Raw genomic sequence first — 25,537 nt, forward strand, 5'->3', positions numbered from 1 at the left:
ATACACAGGGGAGTATATCTTTTCAAAATTGTGTTTTCATTTTCTTTGCATAAATACCCATTAGTGGATTTACTGGATTATATGATATTTATATTTTTCATTTTTTGAGGAACATCCATTCTGTTTTCCACAGTGGTTGCACCAATTTACCTTCCTACCAATAGTGCATGGGGGTTCCCTTTTCTCCACATCCTCACCAACATTTGCTATTTCTTGTCTTTTTGATACTAGCCATTCTGACTAGTGTGAGGTGATATTTCATTGTGATTTTTATTTGCATTTTCTCAATGATTGCTGATTTGAGCATCTCTTCATGTGTCTGTTAGCCATTTGTATCTCTTTGGAAAAATGTTTATTCAGGTCTTTGACCCATTTCTTAATTGAACTGTTTGGGGTTTTTTTTGTTTTTTTTTATGTTGATTGTAGAAATTCTTTATGTATTCTGGATATTAACGCCTTATTAGATTTGCTATTTGCAAATATTTTCTCACGTTCACTGGGTTGCTTTTTTTTTGTTGATGGTCTCCTTTGCTGTACAAAGCTTTTTTATTTTGGTGTAGTCCCAATAATCTATTATTGCTTTTGTTTCCCTTACCTGAGAAAACATATCCAGAAATATGTTGCTAAGGATGATGTCCAAGAGATTACTACCTGTGTTTTCTTTAGGCATTTTATGGTTTCAGGTCTTTCATTTAGATCTTTAACCCACTTTACAAGTTTATTTTTGCGTATGGTGTAAGAAAGCAGTTGTTCCATTCGTTTGCATGTAGCTGTGCAGTTTTCCCAAAATCATTTAGGGAAGAGACTCTTTTTTCCATTGTGTATTCTCGCCTCCTCTGTCATAAATTAACTGACCATTGAAGTGTGGGTTTGTATGCATGGGTCCTTTATCCTATTCCATTAATCTCTGTGAGTACCATACTGTTTTGATTACTACAGCTTTGTAAGGTAGTTTGATATCTGGGATTGTGATACCTTCAGTTTTGTTTTTCTTTCTCAAGGTTGCTTTGGCTATTTGAGTTGTTCTGTGGTTCTATACGAATTTTAGGATTATTTGTTCTAGTTCTGTGAAGAATGCTATTTATAGTTTGATAGGGATTATATTTGTGGGTTTTTTTTAAGATTTATTTATTTATTCATAAGAGACACAGAGACAGAGAGAGAGGCAGAGACATAGGCAGAGGGAGAAGCAGGCTCCTCAAAGGGAGCCCAATGTGGAACTCGATCCCTTATCCTGGGATCACACCCTGAGCCAAAGGCAGATGCTCAACCACTGAGCCATCCAGGCATCCCATATTTGTGGTTTTAACTGGCATCTTCTTGACTGAGGCTGGGCATCTTTTTATTATGTTTATTGTACATCTTGTTTTTTTTCTGTAAAATGCCCATTCCTCTCTTTGGCCCATTATTCCATTAATATTTTATCTTGTTTTTAATAAACAAAAGTCTATTGTAGAAATTAACTGAATATATTGTAAAAATTAATCTCTTGACAGTTTTATATATTGCAGTCATAGTTTGTGACTTAACTTTTGAGTTCCTTTATAGTGTTTTTTAGTAAAAATATATTTTAATGTCTCAAGTTTATCAATCTTTTCCTTTATTGTTTGTATTTTTCTTGTCTTTTAAGAATTTCCCTACCCTAATGTCAGGGATAAGTGTGTCCTCTTATATTGCCTATCACAGGTTTTCAAGTCTTGCCTTTCATACTGAAACTCCAATATATTTTTCTCATAAAGAGTACAAATTACTCCAGTATCAACAATTGATTGCTCCTGTTTCCAACTTACTTACATATATACAGCCATTAATCTGGTTTTAGCTTCTCTATTCTATTTCCCTGAGGTAACTTTTTTCTGATCAACTGGTAATTAATTCCATTTCAAATAAGTAAAAGCATCTCCCTTCCCATAAAGAACATTCAAGTATTCCATTATTAGCACAAACAGGGAAAAAAAGAAGGTGATACAAAAGAAAATGAGATATTATAGCTATGGTGGGAGAACAAACTAAGAAGCCTTTTGAAAGCAAGCTGAAGGGGCTATCCTAATTCAGGGTGTGCTTGGACCCAGAAAATCCACTTTTCAGTACACACTCTAAGAAAATTTCTGCTCATGTACAAAGAAATATATACATAAATGCTAACTCCTAAAGTGTAAGATTTGTGTCTACTTTGTTCACTACTGTGTTCTTAACATATAGAAAAGTGCATAGCACACAGAGGGGTTCAAAATATATTAATGAAGAAATGAGTAAATGAACAATGATATTCACAGCAGTATTGTTTGTAACAAAAAAGAATGAAAACTAAGGAGAATAGTTTAATAAATGATTAATAAATTATTCATATCCCTATTATAGAATACTGAGCTCTCACAAAAATAAGCTTATGTGAAAAGAACTCCCAGGTACATTAACTAAAAATCAAAATAGGCAAGAAATACAAGTTGCAAGATATATGGTATGCCAACCTTAGGGTATATATTATATATATATATATATATATATATATATATATATATATATATGATACCATTAATGTTCAAAATACAAAACTAGGGCATCCCTGGGTGGCTCAGCGGTTTAGTGCCTGCCTTTGGCCCAGGGCGTGATCCTGGAGTCCCAGGATCGAGTCCCATGTCGGACTCCTTGCATGGAGCCTATTTCTCCCTCTGCCTGTGTCTCTGCCTCTCTTTCTGTGTGTGTCTCTCATGAATAAATAAGTAAAATCTTTAAAAAATAATAAAATAAATATTAAAATAAAATACAAAATTAAACCATTATGTGCATAGTATCAATATTTATATGCAAATTTACAGGTAAAATTCAGGAGAGACATATTGGGTTTGTTTTTTTTTTTTTTTTTTTTGAGACATAGTGTTTATGATAATTACCTCTAGGAGGAAGAGTGACCTTGATGGTGTTGGTGATAAAGGACAAGTATTAAAATATTCACTTATAATTCTACTAACTAAAGCAACTATTATTTCCCACTTGTCTGTTACTCTATATTCTTTTTCCCTACAGTTTTATTCCTACTAAACATGTTTTCAATTTTTTCCATAAAATATTTTCCCCTTTATTAAAGTTTCTATAAACTATTTTTACTAATTTATTACTCTTTGCCTTCATAACAAAATTATACTGTACATATTTTTCTATGTATGATTTTCACTGTTGGATATTGGACATTTAGACTGTCTACCCATTAGTCACCCTTATTAACAATGATTGCAAGGAATATTTTTAAATATTTATTATTTTCACACTATAGATTACCAGACATGGGATTATCTGGTTAACAGGTATTGCACATTTTATTTATTTTATTTTATTTTATTTTTTGGTATTGCACATTTTAAAGTCTACTGAAAGACAATGACAAGTTTCTTTCCAAAAGGATTATTCTAAATATAATTTCTACTAATGTTGCATCTACTATTGCTTCCCATAAGGATAGAGACCTTCTGTCTGTTCACCAATGTATCCTCAGTGTCTGTCTACTCAATAAATATGCATTATATTAACAAAAAAATTGTACTGGAGTATTTCTTTCACAATGAATATATGCTATGTAATTTTCCACATTTAAATTAGCACTACACATCAAGAATCTGAATGAAGTATTTGACCTGCATATTTCATTATTTTATTCTGAATTTAATTATTTTGTCTAATTAAAATAAATATGTTTTATCCCAAAATCTGTATTTTCCCTCTTGTAGGATCTCTTTTAAGGCCATGACTTTTGCACTTTTTTTTTTCCAAGAAGGAGGAAGCATGCATTCATGTGTGGTGGGTGGAGGGGCAGAAGGAAAGGGAGAGAGAGAATCCCATGTAGTAGGCTCCCATCCAGCACAGAGCCTAATACGGGGCTTGTTCCAACAACCCCAAGGTCAGGACCTGAGCTGAAATCAAGAGTCAGATGCTCAACCAATTGAGCCATTCAGGCGCCCTGACCTTTGCACTTTTTAACTATAAAAAATCTGAAGAGTATTTTCTAAATACTCTTAAAAAGTATTTTCCTAGAGACTTTTAATGAGCTTTTTCAAATAGCGGAACTATTAAACCTGTCATTTATTTATCCATCATTAATTTAATTATTAAAATACTTCTATAATCATATCTGTTCTCATCTATGTGAAGATTCTTAGGAAATCATTAGTGTTTTATTAACATTTAGGATGTCTTAAATCTTGAGAATTTTAAGATAGTCAACATGGTGCCCTTAAAAAAAAAGACAGTGAATCAAATTATTTCAATATACATAAAAATACTCTCATGTTTGCCAGTCATTTAAAGAATTTCCTACCTCTCCTATTTCCATAAGTGGTTCATTCATATCTACACCACCATAGCCATACTGAAGGTCAGCTTCTGTCAATTTATTCTTTTTAATAAACTGAGTGTTGAGATACCTGAAAAACAAATATAGTACCGTTGGACATTATGTTAAAATTGGTAGGAAAACAACTTGTAACTTGAAAATAACAATTTTGGGATTATATATCAACTACAGAAGAGTGTAGTACTATATCCAAAGTAATTATATAGAAGTTAGGAATATAATTTCAAAGGAGCAAAAGTATCAGCCGAAGGCCTTAAGAGCCAGAGAATAACCTCTAGAGTAGGGGAAAAACCCTATTACCTCAGTCTCACTTTAAAAAAACTCAAGGATTTGGCTCTAAAAATTTCCAGTATTCATATAACCCAATAGCTCTTACCCAAGACTTCTACAAACCTTCTACAATCTAATTTGCTCACTCACAGATTCTTCTTGGTATAAGTCAGGATAAGTTCACTTTGCAACGAATTAAACAAAAAAATAGTTAAAAGATAAAAATCAGGTTTTGTCCTTCAATTTATATTTATCACCAGAAAAAGATGTAACTTTTCACTTTTAAACAACAAAAAGAGATCAGCTTCAGTAGTAAGAAGATAGTAAGAAGATGAATGGACGAAGCAGACACATGTAAGATCACTTTGTCTACCAGAGAGAAACAGCTTTATTAACTGTAATGAAGTCTACAAAGTACTGAGATGAATACAGAGTTCTTTAAATAGTCTAGTATTCACTTTTCACAATCTTGGATTTCACTATAATGCCTTTAATGCTCACCACCGGAAAGCACTGATGTGAAATATTTTGCCATGTGTAAATAGGTACAGACAACACAAGTATTTACGCAATAACTACGAAATCTCTAAATTAAAACACTTGTTTTCTAGGGTTCACTGCATCAAAATGAAAAGTCCACATCTGCAGACAAATAAAACTGAAAACAAAGACAACAAAAATTTCAACTGCATAACTCCACCAACTCTAGGTAATGATGAAAACACACTTCCTGGAGTTAACTCCAAAGCTGCAGAGATACAACCATTCACACAGTTGCACCCTCACACTAACTACAAGCCTCTAGGCTTCAAGGCTTAAAAAACCCTTGGTACTCTGTCTACATTTTAGTCTCCTCTACCCACATTACAATGTCCTATTATGTTTTTCCATCAAAGTGCCATTTCACTCTTCCTACCATTCTCTCTAGTAGTACAACCTCCTGATTTCATGCTGAGTTTTCAACCATGCCTTCCAGGTGAAGAAACAGGACTAGGATTGAGAGAGACAGGAGTAAAAGCGAGAGAGAGAACGTTTGCGGTATCTGGCCTGAAATGGAGATTTATAAATTGAAGAGTTATTTTTACCTCTGCCCTCTGTCATTCAGACCTCAGCCCCAAACAGGCTTCACTCAAGCCTGACCTGATACCAATCCAAATGAATTTTAACTTCCCACTCCCATTAAAGTAACTATACACAACTGTTTAATATACTTCATGGTACTTACTACTTTGTGAAATAATCCAATTCTTTTTATTTGTTTATTTGCTTTGTACATCCATTGCCTCTCTAGGATATAAGGACTATAAACCAAGGACCTTGCTTACACAGCATCCAGAACCAACGGCAGGTAAATATGAAGTCCTCAAAAAATACTTCCTTGAAGAATTACTGCATATATAAATGGATAGCATTCCAGACAACAGGGATAACAAAAGCTAATATTAGAATACAGACTTAGAAACGCAGCCTAGAGCCAGATCATAAAAGACACAAATGCCAGGAAATGAATGTAATCACTAACATTTACTGAGCTTGTGTCACGTGTCAGGCATACCCTTAAGCATTTTATATGGCTGAACACTATGAGGTTGATATGTGTGGTATTACTGTGATCCTCCTTTTACACGTAAGGAAACTGCACCTTAGAGAGCTTAAAGAACTTGCCAACAGTCAATCTGCTAGTAAGTCGCCGAGCTGGCACAGAAATTCACGAGTTCTCCCTCTTTCCTTCAACAAGTATTGACCAAGCATGAACTATAAATCAGGTACTATGCCAGGTACTGGAAATAGAAGATGGAAAACAAAAATGTGGGCTTCCTGCAGAGTTTACATATCTGGTAGAATATACAAACATAAATACTTCAACAGTAAGATCAGTAGAGGGAACTTAATTGTCATATCTTTACCATTTATATGTATGTGCCTTCCTGTACGGATGCTTTGCACCAAATCAGTTTCTTTTTTGGTCTGTAGTACCATTACCTCATAATCCCACTAAAGGACTAGAAACATTTATGTATTATCCTTCCATTTTACTCCCTTAATCAGCTGGTCAACATTTTCTCCTAAGCTATTCATCATCCTCTCCCATTACTTTCCTTCTCTCTTCCAATGCCTTTTGTTTTACTCTCTGCTTGGATCATGTGCAACACTCTCAGGATTGGTGTCTGTTTCCTGTTTCTGCCATCTCTAATTTATCTAAAAATTCCGCTTTTAGGATGTCACTGACCTATTCAGAATCCTAAGTAGCTCCTTTATACCTATATAGTAAGTATAAACCTCTTAAGATGGTGGTTTGTTAATGCTGAAGAATTAGCTGCTAGGTCTACAGAGGTCTAGAATCACTAATCCATTTCAAAGATCTGTATGTATAATCTTGAGCCAGTATACTGTTTTAGTGGAGTTTTATGTTTTATATGTGATAAGACAAGTCATTGTTCTCTTTACCTCATGCAATAAGACTTGAATTTAAATTAACTGTATCCTTTTCTTTTTTTAAACTTTTTTTTTTTAATTTTTATTTATTTATGATAGTCACAGAGAGAGAGAGAGAGAGAGAGAGAGGCAGAGACATAGGCAGAGGGAGAAGCAGGCTCCATGCACCGGGAGCCCGACGTGGGATTCGATCCCGGGTCTCCAGGATCGCGCCCTGGGCCAAAGGCAGGCGCTAAACTGCTGCGCCACCCAGGGATCCCTAACTGTATCCTTTTCATTCCAGATTTCTACTCTTGATGTTAAGTTTAAGCTTGATAGACAAGCCTTTAAAATAATTTAGAGATAAAACTTAAAATGTAAACAGTGCAATTCTTCATTTTGATGTGGATACAATTCTTAATTTCTAAGTCACTGGAGTATTTTAGTCAATTTTATTTCATCACACGTTTGTTTCTAAATAAAGATATATGTTCTAGAAAATCATAACAGAAATCAGGTTCCAATAATTTAAAAAAATATTTTATACTCTGCTACACAGATAATACCTGGTTCTTCTGCTCACATATAATACAATCGTTTTTATAATTTTTATGAGTTTTTATAATTTATTTCATCAACAGAATGCTTAATAAGTATCCTTTGCTTTCTTGGAATAGTAACACTGACACAATTAAAAATAGTACTTGACAATACTGAATAGCCTAAAGTAACTTTGAAGCCTCAGAGAAATCAAGCACTTCAATCTGTCTTAGGAAATTCCATTACAAAAATTGTTCTCTCATGCTAGTACCTACTGACTTCAAGAGTTGTTAGTTCTCCAGCTAATATCTTATATAGTCCACTTCAAGAGCCAGCAGAATCTAAAGAGATATGTAGTAAGTACTGAGAAATGTGAGGCAGGAGTATTACTATTTCCTTCAAAGTCAGAATCCTTAAATTCCCTATGCTAATGCACATCCATCTTATAAGTCAACCAAATAAAGAAAAGGCGAGAAATTATTTCAAAAAAAAATATTAAAAAATACTTTTGAAACAAAATTGAATTTTTCCTTTATATTTCTTTATGCAAATTTCTTTATAGACTATAACTAAAAATGATACCTAGCCTGGATAACCTCAGTACACCACAATTAAAAACTATTAAGTATTTTTCATCTAATTACTAAGGATCTTGCCATCTATTATATCAATATAATTAAATAATGATGATCAGCCACATGATGCCAACATCACAGTGGTCAAATAAAATTCTCTGTAAGTGAATTCCATGAGCCATGAGTTCTAACTCTTTGCTACAGACAGTGGGAAGTTACTACATGATTTCAGAGTATTCCAATTTGCATGTTAGAAAAAAATGAGTTCAGTAAACAGAATAAATTTGAAATCAAAGGCTGAAAGACTGGTTACAGGGACTTTACCATTAATACTCCAGGTGAGAAAAGATAAAAAGCTTGAACTATAATAGCAATGCAAAGGAAATAATGAATTTAAGAGATATTTGGAGGACTTCACCAATAGGGATCAGGTAGACAGGATAACCCTAACTGAAGGAAGGATAACTGAGACTTCCAGCATATATGTCTGGACATACAGTGTTACTACCAATTAAAATTAGTAATACTGGGGTGCCTGGATGGCTCAGTTGGTTATGTGTCTGACTCTTGATCTCAGCTCAGGTCTTGATCTCAGGGTCATGAGTTCAAGCCTCGCACTGGGCTCCACACTGGGTGTGGAGTGGATTAAAAAATAAAAAATAAAATTAATAATACTGGGGACAATGTGTATGTAAAAGATAACAAGTTCAGTTCTGAAACCTGCAGTACTACAATGTACCTACAGAATACCCTGGAAGTATAGGCAGGCTGGGTAAAAAACACTCCTCTAAAACTTAGGCTACCTGAGATAAACACATAATTTGATGGTTAGCAATATACAGGTTATAGCTAAAACCAGGAGTAATTGAGATCATCCTAGAAAGAATGCATAGTGTAAAATAAGGGATGAGAACAGAATCTACCTAAATGACCAAAAGGATGTATCCAGAATGAGACTAAGACTAAGGTAGAATAAAAATGTTAAATGGGTTTAATTGGACTGATCTGGGCTTAAATGGTGATTTTTTTGTAGCTGAGTGACCCTAAGCAAAGTCATTTAACCTTAGCTGCAAATTTGGAGACACTGACTACCTCATATGGTTTATATACACACACACATTTGTGTATATATCATATGTATTTATTTATTTTTTTATTTTTTATCATATGTATTTAATAAAGGCTTATAACAGTACCAATTTATTATTAATATTAGTATTAATTTAAATAGTACCAAATTACTGATTTTGGTAAACAGAGATGCAGATGTATGAGACTCTAGAAAACTAAAACAAAAAACAAAACTTAAATCTTTAAATCTTTCCTAAAATGTCTCCGTTCAAGAAGGATCCCACTGCACATAGCATACTGCACTGGTATATAGTCTCAATACTCTTAAGTCATCTATATACCAGTGGCCCAAGCTTTTCAGCAATGCCAAAGGCACACATGTACTCTCATTCTTATCCTTAAAATTCCTCTAATTCACCTTCATAATTTGGCTAGAGAATTCTTAAAGTTCCATTTATGACTATCTCACTTTGGTGGATGAGGAAAAAAAACATGAAATGTCAGGATGTTTAATGTATGGCAAACACTGTTTTATAAAAGTCAAAGCCACAGCAAAACTTGTGCTTGTCAGCAATTGCTGGCTTCTGATTTTATCACATTTGCCTCTTCTAAGAAGAAATAAAAGCTAATGGCTATTGAAGTAAGCTCCAGTTCCTAACAGAGACAACTTACAGCAAGTAAACTCCAGTGTTGTTATTAAAAACCTAAAGGAACATGAACAGTGACAAAGGACAAACATGCCAAGAGAACCAAGCCCTGGCCTCAGTATGGTATTCCAGCAATGCATGGAGCAACTGTACAGATAATGCTGAGACCCAGCTTCACTCCTCAGTTTCTTCGCAACAAGAAACTGAGGCAAGGTCCATCTCTGCCCATGCCATGATGCATAGGCCAAAATTATCACTGCCTCCATCACAGGCCACAACCATTTCAAGAATAAACATCCTCATTCCAAGAGTGAAAGGCTCAGGTGGTTTAATGCCACTATTCCATATTTATCCACTGTTCTTTAATAAACAGGTTTCTGCCTTATGTACCCAGGAATTTATTTCCATTGTCTATGTGAATGGGTTAGAGAGGATCAGTGCACAGTACTAAAGGAACATACCAGAGTGACAGTTAAAACAAAAGATCTAAGTAGGAGACTGGGTAGAAAAAGGAAGAGGGAAGTTCAGAGATGGGAATGGTGAAAAAACACATCAGAATTAGTCATTCAGGGCAGCCCCGGTGGCGCAGAGGTTTAGCGCCGCCTGCAGCCCAGGGCATGATCCTGGAGACCCTGGATTGAGTCCCACATCAGGCTCTGTATGATGGCTGCTTCTCCCTCTGCCTGTGTCTCTGCCTCTCTCTCTCTCTGACTCTATGAATAAATAAATAAAATCTTTAAAAAAAAAAAAAAAAGAATTAGTCATTCAGAGAAAGGAAGACAAGCAATCCAGATATGACAGCTTAAGGAGAGACAGGAAACTGTGAAAGATCACAGGGGGTTATGACATTGCAGATAATTCAATATGCCTAAAGGACAGGGTAGGACTTCAAGAGAACAACCGCTGAGTGCTTTAACTAACGGTGCTTCCACAAGACATAATACTGACTCCTAGAGTCAAAGAAGAGCATACTGGAGGGGAACCTGGGCTTGGATTCACTCCACTAAGTTTCATCCAAGCTGAAGTTGCACTTTGGAATTCTGTCAAGATTTAACATGTGTTATATAGAGAGAGAGTCCCAGACAATATGAAAAAAATAGAACTATGAAATTAAATACAGTTTTAGTTTTCAGAGAGCAATTTTCCATACACTGCCTGGCTCCCAAATTCCCTCATGACCCAGACTACAGACCTTTCCCCATAGCAGACAAAGTCCATATAGCAGAGAATGCTTTAGTTCTGTTCATTTATTTAAAAACTTAAAAACAAAAATACCAAAACCCAAAACTCCTCCAATTACCGAATACATGCAATACTGTTTAGGTTGTCAAGAGTTTAAAAGCATACTTACCTATACAAGCAGTCCATATAGTCTGCACCTTTGCTATATTCCTCCCAATACCTATGATACATAACAAGTACTTGCTCTTCAGACTCCAGAACTCTCTATATAAAGAAGAAACATATTTTTACTTGGAAAGTACTAATCATTTTCATTTGTAAGCTATGAAATTTATCAAAAATTAATGTTCTAAAATGACATAATTCAAGTATTCTAGACTACATTTAAAAATTACATTCTAATTTAACTATTTTTAGCAACACTGAAATGACCAGGAAAAAAAAATGTGTCTTAGATATGAAAATAAAGCATCCATGCTAGAGAGTTAATGGTTTTATTCTCTAAAAGGATAAAATGTAATGGTGTGAGGTTGTCTTTGAGCTAAAATATTCTATCAAGATCAGTTTAAAAGAGAATGTAATTCCACTGTCACATAACTGTGTGCTTCCTCAAATCCCGATCTTTTGATCATCCTGCTAGTTATAAACCATAACTCTGAATTATTCACTTATGTGAATAAGACTACTTATGAAAACGTACACCTTTTCTATATGCCTCAAATAAGTTGTTTCATATTACTTAATAGAAATATATTATTTTTTGAAAAATGAAAATCAAACAAATTTGAGGTCTAATTTTTTTAAAGTTATTTTTGAAGAAAATCTAGTCTAACAATAAAAATACATTGGACTGATACTCAAAAGATCTTAGGCTCTTTTATCTCAGTTCTTTCATTAACTGTCCATATGATTTTAAGCACGTCATGACCTCAATTTCCATCTAATTAATTCTATGATGAAATGCTATGCTTTCAAACTTGGAATTTTAATAATTAAGGCTCAAAAGACAAAAATAATCTATAAATATTTTTTTTGCCCATCTTATTAATAAATTAATTTAAAATAGCAACTACTATTAATAATGCTGGGGAAAAGCCCACCCTTAGGAACTGTTGCTGCTGAGTGAATAAATACAAGAACAATTTGTTACTGTATGTCAAAACAATAAAAAATGTTCTTAATCTATGACTTAATAATTCTATGTCTAGGAATTTATCCTATAAAAAACTCAGCTACACAAAAATAATTTAGCTACCAGGATATTCATAGCAGCATTGTTTATAAAAACAAATTATATATATTGCAATAATCCATATGCCCAGCAATATAAAAATATTTAAACAAACTGTAGTATCTCCACACAATGAAAAATTTTACAATCATTGCCAGGATTATACAGTCAATTTAATGACAAAGAAAGACACTTGTTAAAATCAAAAGATTATAAAGTGTTTACGACTTCATTGTCTAATAAAAATGGAAGTCTACACAAAGCAAAAATATGCAAAAGACAAGTATCAAATTATATATATGTTAATATGTGCCAAAATAGATGTGTTTAAGTATAGATAATAAAAAATATTCACAGCAGTTAATTCTAGAAGTATGTTATGAGTGATGTTTGGATGATGATTTTCTTCTTTTTGCTTTTCTATATGTTCTAAATTATCTAAAATAGCGATGCAATACTTTAGTAATTAAAAAAGTTCCCTCCACCAATCAAATAAAATTTTCTTCTCACAGGGAAACTGCTTCAAATCTGTTGGCTATGTTAATAATTTACTTTGTCATCAACACATCATTTTTAAATGCAATTATACCAATGTTAATTTCCTAGGTTTTTTTTTTGTTTTTTTTTGTTTTTTAATTTCCTAGTTTTGATAATTGTACCACTGTTATGCATGATGTTAACTTAAATAAGCTAATAAAAAGGATGCAGGAATTATTTATTATTTTTGCAACTTTTCTGAAAGTCTGAAAGTATTTCAAAATAAAACATTTTAAAAAATACGACCCATGCTAACATATACAACTGCAAAATTTATAAGTGACTTACACAGGTTAACAACTATAGTATAACCAAAGTTCACTACATTAACATAGCAGAACTTTAAAAGTAACTTATTAAACATTATAAGAACAATTTAAAGTACCTGTTATCAAAACTGCTTTCGTGAGCTGACAAATACACGTATTAGAACACTAAAATGTTATCTGCCATGTATAATAAAAAGAGCATTTCCTTCAAAAGTTTTAAAAGGGAAACATCACAAGACCAATCGTGCTCTGGGGTTTCACCACTTTATTTCCTTTTTTTCTTTTTAAAGATTGTATTTATTTATTTATTTATTTATTCATTCATTCATTCATTCATTCATTCATTCATGAGAGACACAGAGAGAGAGAGAGGCAGAGACACAGGCAGAGGGAGAAGCAGGCTCCATGCAGGGAGCCTGATGTGGGACTCAATCCCAGGTCTCCAGGATCAGGCCCCGGGCCAAAGTCGGCACTAAACCACTGAGCCACCTGGGATGCCCAGTTATCACCACTTTTGAACGTATCTGCACCTAGCCACATCCAGAGTTAGGCACAGTGTTATATAGTGTCATTGTATCTCCACTTTATTTATTTCAATTTAATTAATTAACTACTGTGTATTATTAGTTTCAGGGGTAGAATTTAGTGATTCATCAGTTGCATATAACACTTAGTGCTCATTACATCAAGTGCCCTCCTTAATGCCCATCACCCAGTTACCCTATGCCCCATCCCCTCCCCTCCAGCATCCCTGTTTCTTTCCTATAGTTAAAAGTCTTTTCCCTCCCTTCATTCCATATATGAGTGAAATCATAACTGTCCTTCTGACTTATTTTGCTTAGCATAGTACCTTCATTTTAAAGAGAAAGAAACTTAAATTTCAATCCATAACTCAGTTGCCCATGGTCACACAGCTAATGAAAGGTTAAGTCAAGTTTCTAGCCCAGATAATAAGTGATCTCTTCCAGTTCCTGATCAGAAGTCCAAAACAAGTTCAGAAATACTGTCTATAGCAACCTATTGCAAATTCTTTGTTCACACACAGATCAACTGCGTGATGTTGCCCTTCTACATATGGCATACTAACTAATAAAGTAAGTAGTCACAGGGACAGTTTCTATCATGCTTTTTAATTTACCATTTCCCTATTTCATTTGAGGTTTTTGTTAAGACTTTACGTAGGGTATGAAGAGGCAGCTAGAAGGTTGAAAATAATTGAGAGATTTACCAAGAGATGGGAAGCAAGAGTAAGAAAAAACATGGTTCTAGTAAACACCATCCAGAGGACATAGATTTTAAAGTTGAACAGGGGATCCCTGGGTGGCTCAGCGGTTTCACGCCTGCCTTTGGCCCAGGGCACGATCCTGGAGTCCCGGGATCGAGTCCCGCGTCGGGCTCCCGGCATGGAGCCTGCTTCTCCCTCTGCCTGTGTCTCTGCCTCTCTCTCTCTCTCTATGTCTATCATAAATAAATAAAAATAAATATTTAAAATAAATAAATAAATAAAGTTGAACAAACCCTGATTTGAAATCCCACTCTTTCAGTTACTAGTTACATGATCCTGAATAACTGATTTCCCTCAGAGAATCTAACAACATAATGTTTAACTCATAAACCTTAAATATATACATAATCAGAAAAATGCTATTTAGGAAACAAAGCAAATAACGTTAACCTGCACTGGAAAACATTAAACTAGTTTACTGCTTATATAAGTTAAATAACTACCCAGCTACAAACATTTTTACCATGTATGTATCACTTCTTACCTTGTGCAAATGCCGTACGTGATTTTCCAAAAAAATTTTAGTTTCTGTATAAAGTCTTTCTCCAAGGGGTTCAGGATAGGCCACACATAAAGCATAGATATCTCTAGTTAAATTGTTAAGGTTTTCATATTCTTTGAAGATACTATTTAAAATAAGATTTAACTCAGGTTTGCTATTAAAAAAATGAAAAATCATTTCAGACAATTTAAGATTATACAGCTATAGAAAAAATAAAACAGCCAGCTTACTTTAAAAATTACTGTTACTCATTTAATCATTCAACAAATATTTCTTGAGAATTATTAAAAAGGAAAATGGTTCTTCTCAAAGAGCTTAAAATTCAGAGCGACATTCTGGTAAATCAAGTTACCCAGAAACCTACAAAATAAGGTTTATGTAAGAATGGACATAAGTAAAACATCAACAAAGGGCCATGGAATATCCCAACCAGATATGTTTAAGCAATTCTGAGAAACAAAACATTACTCTTTTGACACATTTTTTCACATCATAGTACTCGTCAGAACATCCTACAACCTATACACTATCCTTCAATATTTATTCCATTAGAAGAATTATAGCATCAATAGTAATACCAATTAATCAATTAAGTTCTTGAATACTAACTAAGTACGCTGCTAGGTATCACAAGTGGTAGAAATGCTGTAGCAGACAGTTCTTTATCAGGAGACAGTGGAAATAAGTGCTCCATAAACTGCATCACTGACCAGATGTTGAAGATGAAGCATTCATGAAGCAATCTGAGAACAACCTAATTAAAGATGCAGAAAAAAACTAAAATAAGGCTGATTATTTGGGATGGAATCAAGTATGTAATATACGTATTATACTTTTATTTATATTACAAATATAGTAAATATACTTATCAGAAAATATTCCAAAATTAAAATTTGTGCTTAAAATACAGAGGTGGGGGGTTACCTGGCTGGCTGAGTTGGAGAGCATGTGACTCTTGATCTCAGAGTTGTGACTTCAAGCCCCATGTTGGGTGTAGACAGTACAAGTAAAACAATAATACACTTAAAAAAATTTTAAAACCAAACTTTTATTACAAAACAAATATGGGACACCTGGTGGCTCAGTCAGTCAATTGTTTGCCTTCGGCTCAGGTCATGATCCCAGGGTCCTGGGGTCAAACCCCACACACACACAAAAAATCCCGCCCACATCAGGCTCAGTGGGGAGCTTGTTTCTGCCTCTCTCTCTCACTCTCAAATAAATAGAATCTTTAAGAAAAAAAATATAGAGAGGTACGATGCAGGCGGGTTTTTCCTCTTCTGTATCTCTGTAACATTTTATATTATTCTTCTTCCATAGGACTTATTTTTATACAATAGAAATGATTTATACCTTTGCCATCCAAACTAGCTTGTTCTTAATCATTTCCGTATTCCCAGCTCCAAGGTATAATTCCTGGCACATAATAGGCACTTATTAAACACTTGGTGATGGAAGGATGGTAGGGAATCAGTATCACATGCTCTATTTACCTAGTGTCCTTACTCCATACACCAGAAAGACAAGTAGCCCTCTCCAAACGAGGTCACTGATGGACATATTTCAGTCAAACTTTCCCAGGTTTCATCTAAATCCTTGTATTTGTTTTTTAATTATACTTAGTAAATAATAAAATATATTCATGCATATATGTGAACATTCAATACACTATTGTGCTAAGTATAAACAAAAAAATTTCTTTACTGTGTAATAAAACAGAGAAGCAAAATATCCATATAATGTAATATTACTGTGCCGGGTTTTTGTTTTTTAAAGATTTTATTTATTATTTGACACAGCATTGGGGGATGGCATGCAGAGGGAGAGGGAGAAGCAGACTTCCTGTTGAGCAGGGAACCCAACACAGGTTCCATCCCAGGGCCATGAGATCATGACCTGAGCCAAAGGCAGATGCTTAATCAACTCAGCTGCCCAGGCACCTCTGTGCCACATTTTTCATAGAAAAAAAAATATACAGTAAGAAACAAACTATTAGGATAACTTTGAATCACTTGAGATTTAATAATGAAACTTTATAAAATAGAAGATTATGTAAAACAGCACATAAGAACTATTCAACGGTAATAAAAAATATTAACCTATATTACAAAGAAAATAGACATTTTAACATACATCATCTAAGAAAGAATTAGAAATTTATCTGGACACAAATTCTATAGAGAATTAATAATAGTTTGGGAAGAGAAGGAGCAAGGTATGAATGCAGAAGAAAGGCGCTCTAAAATATTAGAGTTCTGGAATCCAGCTTGGAGGTGTCAGCTATATATTCCTTAATGGAAAAACAAAAGTTCTAGTTCACATTATTTTAAATCTCTAAGAGTTCTGTTTTATCATAGAGATTTATATTCAATCTTAATTATTCATCACAATCTTATCCTAGTAAAAACAGATATAAAAATGTTGTTAGAATTAAATGTATTACAAGTGAGGAGAGTAGTTACCCTAGTGGTTGAGTTTGTGGGGTGCTTCTGGGATGCTAGGAGCACTATTTATTGGGACATGTTATGAAAATTTACCTATATGGTTTTTTAAAGATTTCAGTTATTTATTCATGAGAGACACAGAGAGAGGCAGAGACATAGACGTAGGGAGAAGGAGGCTCCATGCAGGAGCCAGATGCGGGACTCGATCCCGGAACTCCCGGACCACATCCTGAACTGAAGGCAGATGCTCAACCACTGAGCCACCCAGGCATCCCAATTTACCTATATGTTAATGTGTCAGTGTGCACACTATATTTAAATTTAAATTTTGTTTTTTAATAAAGACTAAATTTAGCCAGGATCTACATAAAAATTTTTGGCAAAGGTGTAATGCATTAAAGATCTTTGAGTTCTGCATACCTACATCAAGAATTTTCATCCATTGTATTTGCTCTACCTTTTTAAATACTTATTTCTACAATACACAACTTGATACTGAAAAATTAACATGATTCAATACCATAAGTTCAGCATGATATGCTAATTAGGTTCCCAAATGTTCTTTATCACCAAAATTAATGTTTTGTGATCATAATATATCCACTGCGGGGCAGCCCCAGTGGTGCAGCGGTTTAGCGCCGCCTGCAGCCTAGGGTGTGATCCTGGAAACCCTGGATCGAGTCCCATGTCAGGCTCCCTGCATGGTGCCTGCTTCTCCCTCTGCCTGTGTCTCTGCCTCTCTCTGTGTGTGTCTCTATGAATAAATAAATAACCTTAAAATATATATATATATATATCCACTGCATGTACATGTAAATAAAACTGGCTAAAAGGACTCTCACACCACAGGATTTACCATCTTTCCCCTTAGGGAAAAAGGATCTGTGCAGGGCAGAGAATATAGGAAGATTTTCCCATTGCAATCCTTATACAGGATTTATATACTGTTTGACATCCTCAGTGAGAACGTACTCGTGTGTTTCTTTTTAATGGAGTCTACCTTAATAAATCTTTTAATTTTTTAACTTGTCATAGTTTGGGGTCTCAGTTAATCACTGTATAATGTCACTTAACTGTCTAAAAGATACTCCTAAATATGTTATTTTTCTCTAACCTATTCAAATATCTAGCCATCCTGGAAATATTTAGGCCTTAGGAAGAGCACCCAACCCTCTACCACTCAATTATGATTTAGTTATAGACAAGGCATTTCAAAAAAAAAGGGGGGGGGAAATAACTGGAGGAGGCCAGTTTTAGATTTAAACACTCTCTTCTCCAAAGTCAACTTTTCCTCTTAACTTACTCTTCAGGGAGCCAGGATATGAAAATTCCTCTATTATGACTTTTCCACTTACAAATTCTCACAGTCAAAAAACAAAGCTATTCCAGAGCAAAAGTTCTGAACTGTCACAACCAAAAGACAGTGCTGACCAGCAGCAAAATCACTTATTTTGGTTCATTTTCTCTACTAAAGACGCTACCTATGCTTATGTTTAATTCTGAATTATAACACTATTAATTTTATCATGTAGTGGGTCCAGAACAATGAGTTCTACAATGGGGATGAAAATAAAGATGATCCACAGCAACAAGACACACACCAGCAACCATTTTCTAAGAAAGAAAATTCCCCACTTGGAAAGGAAGAGTAACACAGTATTATTATTATTATTATTATTATTATTATTATTATTATTATTATTATTATTATTATTTGGGGGATCCTGACACTGGGCTGCAGAATCCATCTTCCTTTCTTGTCCCCCTCTTCCTCCACTTTTGCTCTCTAGTCTTCTGTTGGGCTCTCACCTTCCCCTCCGCCATCCTAGGCCCTTATCCCAGGCCCCTATCCGGTGTGTTCTGACCCAGCTGAGGGCCACTGCATATGACTCTCATTAGAAGAGAAAAAGAGGGGCACCTGGCTGGCTCGGTTGGTGGAGTACAAGACTCTTGATCTCAAGGTTGTGCGATCAAGCCCCATGCTGGGTGTAGAGATTACCTAAAAGTAAAATCCTTAAGACAAACTGAGAAAAAGGAAAAAAAAGAAGCAAACACAGAAAACCAAGCCATGGGAAAAGAAGTACACATTGTATGTTTATGGGTTCTCATGAGGAAGGTACAGCTTATAGGAGATTTGTATGGATGTGCTTTTAAGTTACATATATAACATAAGCAGGAAACAAATTTTAAACAGTGCTGATAAGTAAAAAAAAAAAAAAAAAAAAAACAAACAAACAAAAAAACAGGAAAGGTTATATTAAACTTGAAAATGGTACAATGACCCAACAAAGTATCAACGATAAAAAATAAAGATCTTTATTGACATTTCTGAAGAGAAAGAATAAACACACAACATGTAAAAGATGCAATATCTATGAAATCATCAACTAGCAAGGATATAAAATTATTTGTTAAATGGAAAAACTTTAAAGCCGATAGCTACAGAATGACAATAATTGAGTATTTGTCTGATTTAATTTGGAATAGAGTGAAAATGTTACTGATGCATCAAGCAAAGAAAACTAGAGTTAAAACCTTTTCCAATCCCGTACAATCTAAGAAAGAATGATGGGCTACTAAGTACAGGTACCAAGGTTAGTAAGAAGTCAGGGATGCCAATTACCTACTTCAGTATTTTTCAATGTAGTAAAAACTGATCTATGTTTGAAAAGATGCCTGACAAAAAATATAGTAGAAGTGAGGACGATGGTTATGCCTGGTTTTAAAATCTGGTTTTCCTATCTGGGAGAAATACATTCATGAAAGGTAAACTAGATTTCCCCTCAATCACTCTGGTCTTACAAAAAAACATTTAGAATCTAACTTGCCCTTAAGTAGGAGAGCTTCAATATTAGACTGCAGGACTTGGCAAATGTCCTAATAGCTACCAAAAGGCAGAAAAACCATGAATAAAAGTAAACCAAACCAGCCAACAAACTCCAACCCAGAAAAAACAACAGTAAATCTAGACCGACATATAGCCTTACTGTAGGAAAGCACTTGATAAGACATCCTCAGTAAAGGGTAAATCCCAAGCCACCCTAAACTTTTGTTAGGAAGTATTATTACTTGTGTCAGGCAGAATTCTAAAAATGGCCTCTTAAGATTTTCCACCCTAATGCCTAGGACTGTCCTTTACATGGCAAAAGGGATTCAGAGCAAGAGTCAGAATTATGATTACTAATCAGCTGACCCCAATAGAGTAGCCTGGACTTTCCAGGTGGGCCTAATCCAATCAAATGGGCCTCTTAAAAGCAGATCCCCATCTGCTCCTGGCCCTCTGTGGCTAATTGCAGAAGAGGAAGTCTGACACAGCGCAGAAGAGACTGGCCATGCCACTGCTGGCACTGAAAATGGAACAGAGTCCTAGGCAAAAACTGAAGTGTGACAAAAACTCTCGGAGAGCAGTTCACAGCCAACAGACAGCAAGTAAATGGAGATTTCAGACCTGTGACTGCAATGAACTGAATCCTCCCAAGTAAAAGCAATGAGCTTTGAAGAACCTGAGCAGAGAACCCAGTCACACCACAGACCTCTCATCCACAGAACTGTGAGATAATGAAAGGATATTTAAGTCACTAAATCCGTGGTAATTTGTTATGCATAAAAAAACTGATGTCTTTTACTTACAGTACCTATCAACCAGAATGCCTTGCCATTGTATTTGGATGCCGAACATTTATGAAGGATGAGTGTTAAGAACCCTGCTTATCAACACAATAAGAGAACTAGCTAAATATTAATGTTATTTATTTCATATGTACAGTATGTTCAACGACATTTAGTTGACAGTAGCTATTCAGTCACTAAATATTTGCTAAATATCGACACAACAGATACTGGGAATATAGCAATGAACAAAATGGGTAAGAAAATCCCTGCCCTTATGGAGTTTGTATTTAATAAAAAATGTTGTGGACAAGGGTTCCAAAAATTCTGTACTTCTAGATGTTAAACATTTCAACTGAGAGACCAAGCTTCCCGAATGCCCACTACCAGAGTATAGGGAGACTTGACAATTTATTTCAGCATTCTATCCTACGATATCAGTAAGTCATCTTATCCCATCAGTAAGCCATGTCATTCTCAACTGTAAAATGGGGCTAGTAATACATATTTTACAATGTCACTGGTAACAAATTAATCACATACATGATGTTGAAAAAAATTATGACACAGAAATATATACACAGCATGATTCTACTTATATAAAGCCCCAAACAGAGAACCAGTGATTGTTAGGGCTGTATACATAAGCAGTTATATGGAAACACTAGGTGCAAAGGTCACAATAGTAGTTCCTCCAATGTAAAGGAGGGGCTTGTAAACTGAGACAGACATGTCACATGGGGAGGGCTGGTGGATCCAGGCTGTGTTCTAGTTCTCCACCTGTGCAGTGATTATGCAGGTGTCTGCTTCATAATTATTTGTCCAATCTCACATGTACATCTTATGAACTTTTCCACATAAGTATCCGTTAACCCTTGAACAACACAGGAGTGAGGGGTGTCAAACCCCCAACAGAAGAAAATCCACTACAACTTTTGACTCTTCCACATCTGAACTACTAATAGCCTACTGCTGACTTTACCTTATCTGAAACATAGTTGATTAACACATATGTATTAGATACTGCATTTACAACAAAGAGAGAGAAAAGACAATCTTATTAAAATTTTCAAGATGAGAAAATACATTTATAGTATGGTATTTATTTATTTAAAAAGGGGGGGAAGCATCTGGGTGGCTATCTGGCTCTTCATTTCAGCTCAGGTCATGATCTCATGGGTCCTGAGACTGAGCCTATGTCAGGCTCCACACTTAGTGGGGAGTCTGCTGGAGATTCTCTCTACTCTCCTCTGTCTCTGTTCCTCCCCTTCCCAGCTCTCTCACTAAATCTCTAAAATAAATCATCCTCCTCCCCAAAAAAACACGTATTAAGTGAATACAAGAAGTTCAAACCTGTGCTGTTTAAGGGTCAACCACATTACATTTCACACACTCCAAAAAAATGCTGTATAAAAGATCAATTAATATCATATATGGTGATACACAATTTGGGGGAGGTTTCTCATTTCCAAAAGATTAAAGTTTTATAGCCTCTGAAATCTCCACCTAAGATATCTGAGGGTCAGAAGTCAACTTCATATTCTTGGGCAGAATAATATAGGGAAAAGGATTTTACTTCAGAACAATTAGTAACACAGTCCTTCATTTTCCAAAATAAAATTTAAAGTAAGAAATTCCATTCTTAATTTTGTTTTTACAGATATTCTCTATTTTAAAGGGAGGAGAAGAAAATTCATGAACAGGTCAAGAATAACTGGACCATCTTAGATGAAGTAAACAATAAACATCTTAGAAGTAACAGTGACTGGGGCAGCCCCAGTGGCTCAGCGGTTTAGCGCCTCCTTCGGCCCAAGGCCTGATCCTGGAGACCCGGGATCGAGTCCCATGTCAGGCTCCCTGCGTGGAGTCTGCTTCTCCCTCTGCCTGTGTCTCTGCCTCTCTGTCTCTCTGTTTCTCATGAATAAATAAATAAAATATTTAAAAAAAAAAAAAAAAAAAAAAGAAGTAACAGTGACTGAAGCAACACTTTCCAGGGAAGTCAGGTATTTATAAAGAACTTCACTGTCCTTGCATCAACATTCACCTTAATATAAGAATTGAATTAGGCGCTGGGAACAAGTTGAGTCAGTGTTATAAAATCCAAGCTTTTCTACAGAGCATATGCCCACACAATGAGGGCAGCGATTCTTTAGACCCAGAAGACTGCTAGAGGGCAGCACAGTGTTCGGGAAAACTGTATCTCCATACACATTTTGGTTAATACCTTCTCATCTCAATTTCCCTTTCTGGAGAAAGAATCTCTGGTTCCTACAGTATCCACCCAGTCCTCAAGGCTTCTGGCAAGGCCCTGGGGCATTGCCGTGCCATCTGCACCCAGAGACACCCAGGCCTCAACCCTACCCGCCCCCTTCCTTTACCCTGAGATAGGACATGTGTGGTGTTTCCTGTGGTAAAAGACTGAGGCAGTTCAGAAGTCGGCCAGTAAATATGTTCCAACGTACCTACATTGTCCATGCCCACCCAGCCTTAGTCCCTGGCAGACAATGGATAGAGTTGGTGAAACTGCCATCTACGGCTTTGCCCCAGGTACCTGTGGCCAGTGGTTCCTAGAGACCTCTGTAATTTCCCAAATACTAAGAACTGAAGTATTTTATTTTAGTATTTTGGTGGGTTTTTTCTTGGTGCCAGAGTTTATACCCTGAATGCTGGGGTTGCACAGTATTTTTTACATACAAGTAATATATATATATATATATATATATATGTATATATATATATATATATGTATATATATAGGGTTCAGATGGTTCTAGAAAAACCACAAATTTGTATTTTCATATAAAATTGCTAATTCAAAATATAGACAACTCAGTGAAAAAACGTATTTCTAGGGACACCTGGGTGGCTCAGCAGTTGAGCATCTGCCTTTGGCCCAGGGCGTAATCCTGGGGATCGAGTCCCACACCAGACTCCCTGCATGCAGCCTGCTTCTCTCTCTGCCTGTGTCTCTGCCTCTCTCTCTGGGTCTCTTATGAATAAATAAATAAAATCTTAAAAACAAAAACAAAACAAAAAAAACATATTTCTAGCCGCCAAGTCATTAAACTTGCCATTCACTCTCTACCTAGAACATTCTTCCCCCAGATATCTGTATGACTTGCTCCCTTGCTTTGGCCCAGTCTCTGTTCAAATATCACTATCTTCCTCAGAAAGGCCTTACATGACCATCCCATCTAAAAGAGCTGCATACATAACATACTCCAACCATTCTCCATGTCCTTACCCTGCTTTATTTTTCCCCACAGAGTTTATCACTACTTGTTAGTAGAAGCACTGGCATTAGATTTTTTTAAAAAACCTGTTTGTCTGTTTCCCTTTAGCAGAATGAAGGCAAAGTTAGTTTTATTTACAACTGTATTCCCAAAGCCTCCAGTAGTACCTGACATATACATAAGAATTTTTTACATGAAAGGTTCTCAGACTGTTGACTGACACATATAGGTGATAAACTTGGAAATGTAAACACTGTATGTGAAAGTAGTCACACTGGAATTCTCTTCTATTTATATAGATATAAACCTGTTCTCACTTTCCAACAAGTTTATCAATGTTAGAACATTTGCCAATGTTTGGTAATACAGTCATTGATACAGTATCACTTTCAATACAAGAACATTTATCAATGCCACAGAAAGGATACGAGAAGCGATCATTCCATGTTGCTCTTTCGACGTATTCCAACATGACAACAGCTTTGATTGTCGTTAAAAGTTTGTTCCATGTCTCATCAAAATCTACTACTCTTGGTTTCAAAGACATTGTGCAAGTTTAGTGTTGAAATCTGTTGATTAAAAACAATAATAATGTTAGCATGAATTCTACAAACAAGTTACTTGTTTTTAAAGCAACATATAATGCAACAGCATGACAGACAAAAGGGGTGAACGGAACCTGGCGCATAGTAAAAACACAATAAATACTGGCCACTATTTTTTCATAACTATCCAGACAAGGAATTACATATTTACATTCATTACAAACTCTAGGAAGTGGAAAGCTTTTACTACAAATTACTTATAGATCAAGAGCATTGTTCCAATGATTTAGAAGCCTCACTTAATATGCTGAAGGAAAAATGCTGGGAACCCATTAGCCAAAAAGCCAACTCCCATCATAAGAAACATGCGAGAGACATTTAATAAAAAGGTTTGGCCTCCAAATCTGTAAATACTCCTTAAACTGGGGAATGAGGTAGTATATGGGGGAATATGAGAAGACACAAGAAAATGAAAAGGTTTATCTTCCCACATTAGTTTAGGTAAACAATTTAGAAAAAATTTACATTTCTATCAAAACAAAGGAGTTGTAGAATGCAAAATCCACATGAACTTAAAGATAATAAATTTATAGATTCCAAAGATAATCAGGGTTGCAGCAGAGAGCTTAGGCTCTCTTAGATTCTGAGTATCCAGTCCCACTTCCCTTAATGAAAGTACAGCTCTAGGATGAAACCTCTGGTTCTGGTGACCTTGACCAGCCTAGAAGAGAGCTAAAAGTTTGCCTAGCACACAAGCTATATTCTAGAAGTTCGCTGGTTTCTGAAACAAAAGGGTCCTTAGGGTAGAGAAACTTGGCTTAAGTGCTAGATTCC

General features: G+C 35.3%; 1 protein-coding gene across 11 annotated transcripts in view; it reads right to left on the reverse strand.

The window, feature by feature from the left end:
- Nucleotides 1-25,537, reverse strand: part of CUL2 (cullin 2) — a 165,659-nt gene that overhangs the window by 56,888 nt on the left and 83,234 nt on the right. For all 11 annotated transcript variants that reach the window (XM_077896613.1, XM_077896602.1, XM_077896605.1 and 8 more), the window contains 4 exons: nt 24,587-24,727; nt 14,855-14,957; nt 11,218-11,312; nt 4,313-4,418 (listed from right to left, as the gene is read on the reverse strand). In XM_077896613.1, coding sequence (XP_077752739.1) covers nt 4,313-4,418; nt 11,218-11,312; nt 14,855-14,957; nt 24,587-24,705 — 423 coding nt within the window. In that variant the 5' untranslated portion in view covers nt 24,706-24,727. The remainder of the gene's footprint in view (nt 1-4,312; nt 4,419-11,217; nt 11,313-14,854; nt 14,958-24,586; nt 24,728-25,537) is intronic.

The sequence above is a fragment of the Canis aureus genome, chromosome 5 (assembly GCF_053574225.1).
Source record: "Canis aureus isolate CA01 chromosome 5, VMU_Caureus_v.1.0, whole genome shotgun sequence".
In the NCBI taxonomy this organism is placed as follows: Eukaryota; Metazoa; Chordata; class Mammalia; order Carnivora; family Canidae; genus Canis; species Canis aureus.